Source organism: Nymphalis io, chromosome 15 (genome assembly GCF_905147045.1).
Source record: "Nymphalis io chromosome 15, ilAglIoxx1.1, whole genome shotgun sequence".
In the NCBI taxonomy this organism is placed as follows: domain Eukaryota; kingdom Metazoa; phylum Arthropoda; class Insecta; order Lepidoptera; family Nymphalidae; genus Nymphalis; species Nymphalis io.
The window spans coordinates 9,748,037-9,762,050 of NC_065902.1; the positions used below are offsets into that span (position 1 = coordinate 9,748,037).

General features: G+C 32.0%; 2 protein-coding genes across 4 annotated transcripts in view; both read left to right on the top strand.

Moving 5' to 3' along the window:
- LOC126773779 (uncharacterized) overlaps positions 1–4,746 on the top strand; it is a 142,009-nt gene extending 137,263 nt beyond the window's left edge. For all 3 annotated transcript variants that reach the window (XM_050494930.1, XM_050494929.1, XM_050494931.1), the window contains 4 exons: positions 74–334; positions 897–1,101; positions 3,514–3,725; positions 4,321–4,746. In XM_050494930.1, the coding sequence (XP_050350887.1) occupies positions 74–334; positions 897–1,101; positions 3,514–3,725; positions 4,321–4,613 (971 nt within the window). In that variant the 3' untranslated portion in view covers positions 4,614–4,746. The remainder of the gene's footprint in view (positions 1–73; positions 335–896; positions 1,102–3,513; positions 3,726–4,320) is intronic.
- A 1,592-nt stretch (positions 4,747–6,338) lies between these two features.
- LOC126773854 (uncharacterized) lies at positions 6,339–7,928 on the top strand. The gene is made up of 2 exons (XM_050495070.1): positions 6,339–6,511; positions 6,989–7,928. Exon 2 carries the CDS (start codon positions 7,026–7,028, stop codon positions 7,833–7,835), a length of 810 nt encoding a protein of 269 aa, XP_050351027.1. The 5' UTR covers positions 6,339–6,511; positions 6,989–7,025; the 3' UTR covers positions 7,836–7,928.
- Positions 7,929–14,014: the final 6,086 nt, after the last annotated feature.

Below are 14,014 nucleotides of genomic sequence, written 5' to 3' on the forward strand. Positions count from 1 at the left end.
TTGTTAGATTTTATATTATCGTTAGGCAATATATAGGTGACATATTATAAATTAATAAAAAAATCCTTTACAGATAACGCCACGGAGGAAGAGATGCAAGACTTCCTTCGAGAAATAGTCATGTTGAAACATGTCGGCTCACATAAACATGTCATCAGACTGATAGCGTGCTGCACGCGGCGGTCGCCACTAATAGCGCTTTTAGAACATGCTCCAAGAGGAGACTTGCTCACTCTACTTCGAGCGGCAAGAGGACGGCGAAACATTGATGAACAAAAAACAAGTGGATCAATTTCTGAACGTGGCCCCAACGGTCGCCCGTCTGAAGCTGATAGTATGTATTTACTTTTAAAGACAAGACATATGTTGTGAGAATAATTAGAATCATAGACGAAGTGGTAGAACCGCAGGTGTATGATTTTTAAGCCTGTAATCTTTTCAGTTTTAACTGTAGTTTTAGTGTATGTTACATAATACATTGCCTGAAAAAAATAGCGACAATCTATATAAATTTCAAAGTCCCTAGTCATTTTTGTGGTAAAAAAATATTCAACAGTATTTTGCTAATATATTTCAGTAGGCGCGTAACATAAATAACACTATTAGTATGAAGAAGACTTTTTAAATACACTAAATTATTAAATGAGTAGTTAAATATTCAAGAAATACAAGTTCATTGTGAAACAACAGTAACAACCATTTGATATTCGGTAACCGAAGTTTTAGCAGAGTAAATAATTTATTTGTATTTTGTAAATTAATATTAAATTAAACAGTGATTCATTAATTAACTTTGATATTAACAAACTTTTACTAATCACTCATTTTTGTTGGGGCCAGGCGAGTAAAATGTAATGCAAATACATATTCTAAAGTTATTGCTATTTTTTTCTCAGCGGAGTATACCAACTTGAGTGATTCCGATCCACCAATTTGTGAAAATTCAGACGGCAAGCTATATATTGATGCTAATGAGACAAAGAGCAAGGATCACTACGTGGCTGAACCAGCGTTACAGCTGGATAGCGCAACGATGCGCGAATATGCTTTGCAAGTAGCACTAGGTATGCAACATTTAGAAGAAAGGGGCATCACCCACCGGTAAGATTTGACGTTATATTTTATTGTAAGCAATAATGACTTTCTTTTCCTATTTTTCTTAAATAAAATGTTTGAAACAAAAACCTCACCGCTGTGGATTATAAGATATTGGATATACTTGAAGTAGGGTCATCGTATTATGACGATGTAAAGCCTATTCTAACAACAAGAGGAATAAAGATAAATAAATAACTTTGGTCGAAATCTTGAATAATTTATGAAATATATTATGGATTCGCGTATTCGGAACTTTAGAAATTAAACTAACACTTTAGTTATAACTAGTTAAGTGGAATATCGTTGTATTATAAATAAACGTAAATTAATCAAGAACTGCTTGTAGTTTATAATAAAACAGAGCTATTAGTAAATCGCATGGAATATATAAATCTAAGGTCTATCTTTACTTCTACTGGAGTAGGGTATAAGTTTTACTCACGAATCGCGATGTTTTCTGTCTTCCCCAAGCAGCCTGCCTAGATTCAAGAATTAGATCTGCTGTTTTTATTTGTTTATGTATCTATAGGAATCAGAAGAAATAGCGACTTCAAAATATACTAATCATGTGTACTAATTAACACCATATAAACTAATTCTTCTCTTTAATATTATTTATATTATATTTATATTATAATATTATATTCAAACTCGTTCCAGTAAATTTTCTGTATTTTGGAATACATAATTAAATTAAATTAATAAAATATATATCGTATAGACAATTTTATGTGACCTATGTCTTTGAATATCCAAATTATAAATAATTTATTTCTATCAATGAAGTATTTTCAAATAATTATACTTAAAGAAAATTATAGTGTAGTTACATGACAATATAATTTATTTTTTCCATTTTTATTGATATTCGAAATTAAATTCATTAAAGGAATTTTAGAAATGATTTTTTATATATATATTTTATTTATTCAATTGAAAAAACAACGCAACTATTCCTACCTGGGGGGAAGCCCGAGAATTTGGCAATATTTTCTTAGAAAGCCGTGTGCTCCTGTTCCCGGCTTTCCCGAAGTAAATATTTGATTTACCGCTGAGCACAATCATGTTACGCAAACAAAAGGAAAATGTTCCGTAATCCTTACGCTGTTTATAAAAAGATTACTTTATAAATACGTTAATACTGTTTTTATTCGCCGGTGTTAGGGCTTTACAAAGGTTCGCCTGGATGGGTACCATCCTCTACGAATATTCTACCGCCAAGCAAAGCTTTGTATTATTGTATTTCGGTTTAAATGTTGTAATAAATAGAAACAAATACACATTAATTACGATTTAGAATTAATATTACTTTTTATTAAATAAACGAATGATTGGCATTCATACATATTAACTTGTATGTCAACAATTTCGGTAATTTCGACAAATATTGTTGTATAACACACCTCAAACTGGGACTAGGGCTACATAGTCCTATTTTTAAGTGGAGCCAAACCCTATTAACGACATCGTTTAATCCATTGAGTTGCAACTTTGTGCAGTGTTAGCAGTTACTGGCATAGTATTTGACACGCGAATCGTATCGGATAAACGTTTCGCAAAAATAAGGCATTGTAACGAGTGCTCTAAACTACTTTCAAATAAAAAAGTTCGAAAATCGGTAACTACTAAAAAGTAAAATACTCGACTAAAAATCTTTAGAGCTATTCAGCTTGTTAATCGTCTCTAAGCAACGGTTGCTCGGTTATCGAATTCAGAGGAGATATCCACAAACCGCTGAGCAAATAAGACCGCTAGAGCTTAAAGAAAAAAAATACTTTCATATCCTCAAGCTAAGACTTTAAATCGTCTTGTTAATATAATTGGAAGTTAAAATTTTGCTGGCATATGTGGCAGGCTTAATGTTTTAATTAATTGATGTGTTATAATGTATATAATTTTGGTTGTACGTGAAATAGGAATATTAGCTATCATATTTTTTTTACTAAGACTAATCAAGCTCATATTTGTCGGTACAATTGTTGAAAGTAGGATTAACAAACAGCTTTATATTATTACCATACCTATTGTCAGGAGCGATCTCTATTTCTTTACAAAAGCGAAGCTAATGCAAGATTCGCCCCGTCTCTATCATGACCGAATATTGCCCAAGACAGACCAACGTTTACCGAAATGATCGATGAACTAACAGTCCAAAAACAATTATACGCTGATCTCGACTGTGTATTCTCTTCTAAAAGAGGCCATCTTCATTACCCTTAACGATTCATCGTCATTTTTTTTTTCTTTCTTCCTTATATTTACTCCTCCTTAATTATATTTAATTAGTTTCCAAATGACTTAATAACATAATTTATTAGAAACAAACTTTATTTTTCTATATATTATATCTGAAGCCTGTTTAAATTGGTAATTTATTCGCCTCATTTATATGTACTTTGTTTTACTTTATTTCAGGGATCTTGCAGCCCGAAATATTCTAGTCGACGGCGCTGGAGTTCTGAAGGTTGCGGATTTTGGGTTATCTCGTTCTGGGGTGTACGTGCACACCCGATCCCGTCCTGTACCCTTAAGATGGCTGGCTCCAGAGGCGATATACAACTCAAAATATTGGAGCGCAAGCGATGTTTGGGCTTTCGCTGTTTTGCTATGGGAGATTGCTACTCTAGGTATTTTGACTTTCTTATAACTACTTGAATACGTTGATCAAATCTTGTTAACATCATAACATCTTACCATTTGACATGACATTTTTGATTATAAATTATTAAATAAGCATATTTAACCGATTTAATTAATATATGAATATTATAAAATTATAAATAAATATATGAATATATTATTCAATTATTTTAAATAATATATGAATATACTTTTTTTATTTGCATTAGGACGATATAGAAGCAAATAGACTATTTGTATTTGCTAACTTTCTCAACATTGAAAATAAAATAAATAACAATTGCGTTCAAAATTGATGCATCGAAAACCAAAACAAAACTATTTATAACAAATAAAATTATGGGTATATATTAAAGTTTTACACCATCAAGGGATATAGCATATATATTTTTTAATATAACTTTAATCCATGTTGTGACACAAAAGGACAAATGTATATATCTTGTCTTTACCTTTAAAATTCAAAATATATTTATTTACGTACGTTCTTACAAGCTTAAAACGTCATTCATTATCTTACGACAAAATATAGTCAATTTGTTATTTATATCAAGTCTTATAACGTTATCTCTCTTTTTCTAGGCGGCTTTCCTTACGCTGAGTTAAGCAACCGAGAAGTTCCCCAATTCTTGTCAGAAGGAGGACGGCTGCCAAAGCCAGCGCGCGCTTCGCCCCGTCTCTACCAACTCATGACCGAATGTTGGTCCGAAAACGCCCAAGACAGACCAACGTTTACCGAAATCGTCGAGAAACTGACAGTCCAACAACAATTGTACGTTGATCTCGATTGTGTATTCCCTCCAATAGAGGACAACTTCACTACCCTTAGCGATTACGATTTCACAAAACAGAACGACATACACGTTGATCGGTGACATACTTAAAGACTGAATAATATTATTGTTGTTATTATTTCCAATGTTTTACATATTAAATGTACGTAAGCTGTAAAATTGTTTTTGTTTCAAAATCTTATTGTTGTTGTCCTTTCGTGAATGTATACAATGTGTTCTTGTTAATTATAATATATGTATTTACATAACTTAGTTTATAAACGGACTGGTTGACATGGTTGTGGGTTCGATTCCCACCCAGGACAGAGATTTGTGTGCATGAACATGTATGTTTGTCCTAAGTCGGGGTGTAATTATCTATATAAGTATGTATTTACAAAAGAAAAGTAGTATATCAGTTGTCTGGTTCCAAGGTAGTACAAGTTCTGCTTAGCTTGGGATCAGAGGGCGGTATGTGAAAAAAAAAAAAAATCCATTGATGGTTCCAGATGTATTCCAGGTTATATTGTACATGAGATTGTTACTCACTAAAACCTTTGCGGTGGCCACCTTTGGCACGGTACGAAAACGGTATCATTTCAAAAATATGCGACCACTGCCCCTCTCGTGTTATGGAGTACTCCATGTGCTTTCAAATCAAATTGAATCAAAGTATTTTTATTCAAGTGCACTATTTTATAAGTACTTTTGAATTTTCACTTTGAACTTTTATAAAATTCTCGCGTACTGTCCTAATAATAATTTAACTTGTTGAATTTTACAAAATAAGAAACTTGCCATCGCTTTATTACATTGATAAAAGAATGAAAACAATAAAATACAAGTAAATAATAATAAAACATTTATTATCTTACTAGCTGTTGCCGCTTACTTCGCTAAGAATAAAACAAAATATAGTAAAAAATATTTAGAATTAAAAATTTATCCAATATGCTATTCAACGATATATGCGTTAGTCCAAATTTTGTTAGACCATAGTCCATCTTTCCAAGCTTGATTGGAATAAAAACGCCCAAAAAAAAATAATATACCTACTTTAAAAAAAACACAATAACATCTTGTCCAAAATTTTATTCACAAAACCCCGTAACTTTTTATTATCTCGTCCTTGTTTCGAATTTCAGGTCAAGATTTGTAATCATATTAACTAGCCACTTAAGCCACTGGTAACTAGACCAACGCCTTTCACATTTTTATTAATAACAAGCATGAAAGTTAATAATAATCAAATAATAATATCCAATACAACAATAATAACGATCTCAAAAGAGATTAAACGCGCAGTTGGCGCAGGAGATATTACAGTGCACAAGTGTGTGCGTAAACACAGGTGCACTCTCTATTCCCTAACTCTCATAATCCGATGGGACGGCAATCCGACACGACCGGAAAGAGTTCAGGCGCATGACCAACGGCTTTATGTGCTTTCCGAAGCACGGGAGTGTAGACACTTCCAACTTCCAGACTACAGGCTGCTACTGAGAATTTTCTGATAAAAAAACCCAATAACTTTTTATTGGCCCGACCTGGGACTCAAACCCAGGACCTCCTTGTCTGCGGCCTTATACGAAGCTACTAGACCAACAAGGCAGTCAAATAAATAAACAAACAATACAAACATAAAAATATTTGACTAGTAATAAAGATATTACAATACAAACAAATTATCGTTATTTTACATACGAGTATTCGAAACTGCCTAATAAAGGTAATTAATGAAAATTTAAAAAATGTCACATTAGTATTATACTGATGTACGTAACAAAAAATATGAGAATATATTTAAAAAAAAAACATTTATTTTTATGGCCGTCGTTCGACAGTAAAAGTAACGCTCAATTTCAAATTCAATGAAAGACGAATTAAACATTAAGCAGTTGAATAGTAAACGATTGAAATGTTTTTTGTTACATTACGTGTTTCAAACTAACAATGTCCAATATAAACATACTGACGATTTCGAGTCTAAAAATTAAAAAGTAAGTATTTTTCCCCTTTTTTCTATGAAATAGCTGATAAACGTTCATAATTAATTATGTAATAGTTTATTGATGGTGTACTCCTATATTGCATATTATATATAATATATTGCATAAATATGTGCGAAAACACGCAATCGGTATAATATAATATTCATTCTCACATTCCGATGGGATGGGCAAGCCGCCTTTACGTCCTTTGCGGGGCACGGAAGTGTAGACTGCCGGTTCTAGACTCCGGGGTGTTACTAAGAATAAGTAACAGCCTGTGAATGTCCCACTGCTGGGCTAAGGCCTCTTCTCCTTTTTTGAGGAGAAGGCTTGGAACTTATTCCACCACGCTGGTCTGGTGGCTATGTATTAAAACTGAAATGACCTATGAAGGCATGATCTATAAAATATGTTTTACAAAAAACATCAAAGTTTAAAGGCACTAATGATCAGTGTAAGGAAGTACTTATACCCTTTTATTTTCAGAAACTTACTCTTTATTTATTAACATTCAACGATTGACATGTACAAGGTATGTTTGGAAATCATTGTAATGTCAATTTTCAAATTTGGAATACTGGATGCAAAATGGCCAAATCCCAAAAAAGACACATTGGTATTCATCGCTAATCCCGTGGAAGCCGACATGCCAGGACACTGGATACCGTTAAGCATTGTAAAAGTTATGTTACAAGGAACCACTAAAAATGATATAAAAAAGTTAGCTCATATTGAAACGGTATTAGCGAGAACATCCACAAGAATGATGACGACAAAAGCAACAACCACAACGACCACGACAACAACGACTCAAACACCGACCACGCCAATAACGACAGTGACAACAACAAAGGATGAAGTTCCTTCTACGACTACGCCAACAACGAGTACTACAAAAACAACGACGACTACACCTCCGCCACCACCAACAGCGCTACCTCCGGATACAGAAACGACACCTACTACAACAACGACGACACCGACAACAACAACTACTGAAGCATCAACTATGACATTAACAACGATAACGACTCCGACCACAACTACAACCCCGACAACAACTACAACCCCGACAACAACTACGACCCCGACAACAACTACGACCCCGACAACAACTACGACCACGATAACAACAACGACTCCGACAACAACAACGACCCCAACAACCACAACGACCCCAACAACAACAACGACCCCGACGACAACAACTACCCCAACAACAACTACTACTACTACTACTACTACTACTACTACTACACCGACAACTACAACAAAACAAGGCCCAAAACGTGGTAAACCAATCACAGACGCTCACGAAAATAGGAATAATTAGATTATAAATAATCTTCGTTTTGTCTAGAACTTATTTTGTACAAAGTTTTAAAATAGAAATAAATAATCAATTTATAATAATAACCCACAAAGAGTTTCGTATTTTATTTATATTATATAATTATTTATATTATATAAATATAATTATATAAGCGAGTTTACATTTCTTATATTTGAGGGTATTTTGTTAAAAGTTGCACTCCTTCAAATGTGATCATTTTTTTGCCATAGTTCGTAGGTAGGACAATGACATGCGTGCTGCATTTAGACTATTGTTTTATTTTAGTAAAAGTTACTTTAGTACGGACACTTTTTTCAAGGGTTTTTTTGATAAAGATGCCAAATATTGTAAATATATAATTGTCGAATATTAATTATTTTGGTTTTGGTGTAGATTTTAATGATTGGAGTAAAATATGGGTAATTAAAGAGCATTTTGATAATTTTGTTTTGTACAAGTTGAACGTCAGCTAGTTTTTTTTTGGCAGCACTGCCCCATACTTCAATTAAGTACGAAAGATGTGGTTTAACCAGGGTATTATGGATCATGTGTCGATTTTATTGGACATTATTCTATTAAGCACCTTTTATATAATTATACCTACAAACGTACATTATGTCTATGTGTGAAAGAGATGGCGTATTTAAACTATTACGAAAAAGTTTACGTTCTGTAAGAACAAACTAAGTAAGTAAGTAAGTAAATTGCACCGCTGAACGACCAAACAGTGCACTTTTGGTATAGATTAAAAAAAAAAAACAAATAGACATGAGGTACAAGTATTTTACGCGGTAGGTTTTGTGCTTAGAAATATTTTTTCAACACAAACAAAGAACTATATTTGGTTGATTTGATTCTGTAATTCTGTGCACTTCTGTTGTATTTGAAGTCAGTTTAATTCTTTTCTTTATCAAACTAAAAATATACAGTACAGTACAGTAACAGCCTGTGAATGTCCCACTCCTGAGCTAAGGCCTCCTCTCCCTTTTGAGGAGAGGGTTTGGAGCTTATTCCACCACGCTGCTCCAATGCGGGTTGGTGGAAGTAAAAGTATATATGTTGAACTAAAAATATATATGTTTACAAATAATAAATAATAAATCACATATATACATGAAAATCTTTTTATCAAATAAATTGGCAGATTGTTGCCAATTTTTAAAGCTGACCAGATAAAAAATCGTTTTCGCAACAAAATTGAGAACCATAATTACGGACAGCGGCAACCCATCATAATTTAGATGCTGTAAGTTTTTGTTTTCTTATTTCAGATTTTACGGCAATATTTACCCACGTTGTTTTATTATTTTAAGGATGATTAAAATTTGAAACTAAATACATTTCATATTTTAATATTTGTAACTAACCGTCTACCGTGACCGTCCTAGACGTCAGGAAAAGTAAAATGGCCGCCAAATTCTTTTTCACAAAGATTGCTGGCAGTAGCCTCTCTGCCGATTTTTCTCCTTATTACAATGATACTTCTAAAAAAGAGCTTCTCATTTCTAAAAAGAGTTATATTAAGCAAAATTAAAATTAACATTAATTTATTCGGGATGCATCGAATTTAAGCGCCAAACTGGATTCTAGTCCCACCTTGATTAACGACTGGAACGGCTGGTGTTTGTAATTCCTTTTCCTAAGGGTATAATTTATACCGACCAGCTCTCTTCATTTTTTTTTAATCATCGCATTTGTTTGTTTTATTCAATGGGTTCTTGTGAAAAAAGAACACAACTGCAACTAAATCTTGCGTTAGTTATTTAGTGCAAGTAAGTTAATATGACGGTTACGTTTGAATTGATTATTTGGTGGTAGGGCTTTGTTATTCCATCGCTAAATAGCACTGCTGAGTATTGTTGTGTTTAGGTTTAGGGGTGAGTGGCCAGACAGGCACAAGGGACATAATATATAGTACTTCCTTACTTAATTAAAATTTCTTACAGCACCAATTTTAATGGTCGGTAGTAATAATTTATCAACAGGTGGCTCATTTGTCAGTCACGCTAACCTATTCATGTTTAAATTTTTGATAAGGTTGAAGTATTAATAATTTTTGGAGCTTATTCCACCTCGCTGCTCCAATGCGGGTTGGTGGAATATACATGTAGAAGAATTTCAGTGAAATTCGACACATGCAGGTTTTCTCACGACGTTTTCCTTCACCTTCAAGCACGAGATGAATTATAATAACAAATTAAGCACATGTAATTTACAGTGGTGCTTGCCCGGGCTTAAACCCACGATCATCGGTTAAGATTCACGCGTTCTTACCACTGGGTCATCTCGGCTTTATAATATTATGATTAATAATAATAATTAATCCAGTACCTGTCTTGATAAATCCGATACGTTATTTATTGGGAGCATTTACAATCCTATGGGTCCCATTATCATGGAGCGGTGACGTTTTTCCTCTATAAATAACGTTGTAACGCTTAATATGATAATTTGAAAATGATATGATCCGTTTTAATTATTACAAGCCCTTAAATTATTTTTAAAAAGCCCTTATTAGTCATCACTGAACAATATAAAACAAGTCTAGACACGCATACAAAACAAAAGAAGTTATCAATAAAGCGTTCTGAACTACAATAGCCCTTCAAACCGGACAGACGGCGCCACCCATAAAACATAAATCTCGACGTATTGTTTACTCAAAAGCCATTTCTACCCTTATCTGATCCCTGATAAGCAACCTGTTGAGTCAGAACCGGCACCGTGTAAGGCAACGAAACACCGTGCGCTAAGTTTTAATACGTTATTTGAAATAGTTCATTTTGTTCTAAGCTTCGATAACGTTCTTTCATTTTCTCTTAAAATATATTCATTAAATGTATATTATCGATTCTATTGCGGCATGTTTGCCTTATCGGGAAAGGTCTGCCATTTTTTGTTTTATTTATTTCAGTTTATTTTTTATATGTATGTGTGCAACAGAGAAATTTATTTATTTATTTATTTGGGAAACATACAGCATAATATAATACATAAAATTTAGTAACAAAATAAATTTCACTTAAGCCAACAAAGTTTCCACTTATACAAACAAACATGGAGTGAACCTAACGATAACAAGTTATTTAACAATTTATTAAGATATATGAATAAAGTATTAAAAATAATTTAAAACAGAAAAAAAAAAAAACGATAAGTAACTGACAAATACAGCTTTTTAGAGCTTCTTTGAACTTAAATAAATTTTCGTTAAATATATCTATACTAGTGTAGCGTTTATTATGATTGTCACATGCTCTTACTAAAAAGCGATTTTTAGCATAGTTCGTTCTACACATTGGGACATAAAAGGTATGTTTTGAACGGGCAATGGAATGTGAGACTTTACAACACTATTGTTTTTTAAATTAAGCATTGCTGTTTAGTTTATGTAGTTTAATCTGAATGAAGTAACATTTAACCTTACTTTTTCATTAATACTATTAGAAAGGGCAGAAACAGAGACGCTTTATGACTTACGTTATACGTAACGTTACAATCCTCGTTAAGGAATTATTATTGTAATTGTATTATAGTAAGTTCAGACGTTTAATAATCATTTGTGAGTTCGATTTCCACATTTATTTTTATATTATTTATATAAATATGACAAAAAATTAAAATTAAAATAACAAAATACACATTACAAATTTAAAGCAGAAACACGCCGTCTAAAAGATTGTCCTGTGGCATTGTACCAAAGACGCTGGCACTGTTGCCTCTCTGCACCGCTAGACTCAGCCTTTGGGCTAAATAAGCGCCTTGGATCACCAGAAGTGTGGACCAGTTTCTTAGAAATATATTTTATGTTTCTTTTTGTATCGGACGACCATGGACCCAATGTTTCAAAACCCAGCCCCGCAAATTCATATTCGTTGCATAAAAGTGAATATTTGCGGCTTAACTAATAATATATTAGTTAAGTTTAAGTTAACAATTAAAGCTATCAATAGAAGTATATTATATATAGTGCAAATGATGAATGAACTTTTTTATATAAATAATCTGTCTTAAAATGACCACAATATAATTTAGTGTGGTTTGGAAAAGCGTTTATTATTTTTTATTTATCGTCAATACTAATTGGACAGAGTATAAAATTAATTTCATATATTATTTGTAATTATGTATAAAAATTAAACAATATTCATGATTTGTCGCGCGTTTCGTGGCCAAGCAAAGAGAGGCTTCTCGGAATAATCATCCATATAATTAAGCTTTAAAATTGCCTTTTAAAACAAGCTATTGTTTAATTTTGTTTAACAATTCTCATAATAAAAGTAAATCCGAAGAACTTCTTGAGTAGTCTAGTATGCCATAATTCAGGCGCCATAATCATTAAAAAAAAACCTTAATTACATACTTAGTAAAAAATACAAATAGATAATAAATAAAATATACAAAAGATAAAATAATAACAATTTTCTTACGTAATGTCCACTTAAAATAACTAACTCATTTCACGAAATTCTATTTTGCTTACAAAAAATTGGTAGTAGATACAAAATTTTAGAACGAAACTAAAAATTCTTTAAATAACTAATTTAAACCAAATAAAACTCAATCGTAAGCAATTAACAAAAACTTAAGTCGATTTTAAGAATGCAATCAATCGAAAAAGTTTACGTATTCTCGATGGTTAGTAACCGAGAAGGAGTCATTATACGTCATTACATGAGAACAGGGTGACCATGACTATTTAAAAAAAATAGTGTTGCCATTTGTTAATAAAAAAATTATAAATTAACTGTATCGTTGGCTTAGTAATTGTGAAACGACTCTGTTTCTATCTATCTTTATATCCAAATCGCAACGTGTAAAATGAATTTCAGTATGATTTTAATCTCGAGAATCGTAGAACTGTAGCGTCTAAGCAAAATAATTTATTTTAAATATTTCGTTTTATTTTACACTGCTTTTTTATTTTTTTTGCAATGTTACACTTTTGATGCAAGCTTAAAACAGATATACAACGAATCTCTGACTAATTGCCTCGTTGGTTATAATAGCTATCCACCCATTATATCCACAAGGCCGCAGATACCGAGGTCTAAGTTCAAGCCACAGGTCGGGCAAAGTTATCGGATTTTTCTGTCGAAAATTCTTAGTATCAGCCCAGAGTCTGGAAGTAGGAAGTGTATGCACTCTCGTGCCTTGGAAACCACGTCAAGCTGTTGGTTCTGCACCTGAACTCTTTCCTGTCGTGCCGAACGTGTTGTCCTATCGGAATATTAAAGTATCATAGTTGGATAAAATAAATAGTGCATCTGTGTTTGCTCAAACACTTATGCACTATCCTGCGCTGTTAATTAGCCTCCCTTGAGACTCAGGAGGATATCATTCACATACCTTTAAGTAACTTGATAAGTTATAACTTATAACATACGAGTATAACGATCATAATATGAAGTATCCACATAAAACGATAAGACATATATTACATGGATACAAAATAAAACAAACTAAGCTTATATTTTTTTATTTATGTATCAAACAGCGAGATACTACTAACATAAATAAATTTAAAAAAATCTCCTCATTAATACATCGAATAAACTACATTCTTAATTTCAATAAATAAAATTCAAAATAATACAAAACACTTGATTTGGTTTTTGGTACGAATATTAATAATCAAATTAAAATATAAAACAGATTGTTCCGTAATATTTTAATAGAGAAATCGAAATTAGATTTATTGATGATATTTTTATTTTTATTAATTATAATGTTACTTATGTAATGTAAACAGCAACAACCAAATTGCTCTAAAACGATTAAAAACCTCAAAATATGTATGAACTGAAATTTGAAATAGTTTCCATATTTCTTAGTTATTTAACCGAAAGCAGACACACGCGGATACACCAATATACAGAATATTATAATATTCAAATTGAAACGAACAAACTGACTTTAATGAAATAATAGGCACTAATAATATTCGTTGAATGAATAAAATTAATATAACATGAAGAATCAATTTTATATATGCTCGAATTCGTTTATTTATTTATATTTTTAATCACCGCTATATATAAAATATATAACATCGATAAAATTGCAAATAAAATACGCAACACAAATTCAATTACAATATTAATTTCTTGAAATATACTTAACAAATTCAGTCTTTGTCATTTTAAGTTAAAAAGAAAATATAATAAACGATTATAATC

Bases quoted from the DNA above. Each gene is read 5' to 3' on its own strand.
- LOC126773854 (XM_050495070.1), top strand. From the start codon at position 7,026: ATGTACAAGGTATGTTTGGAAATCATTGTAATGTCAATTTTCAAATTT.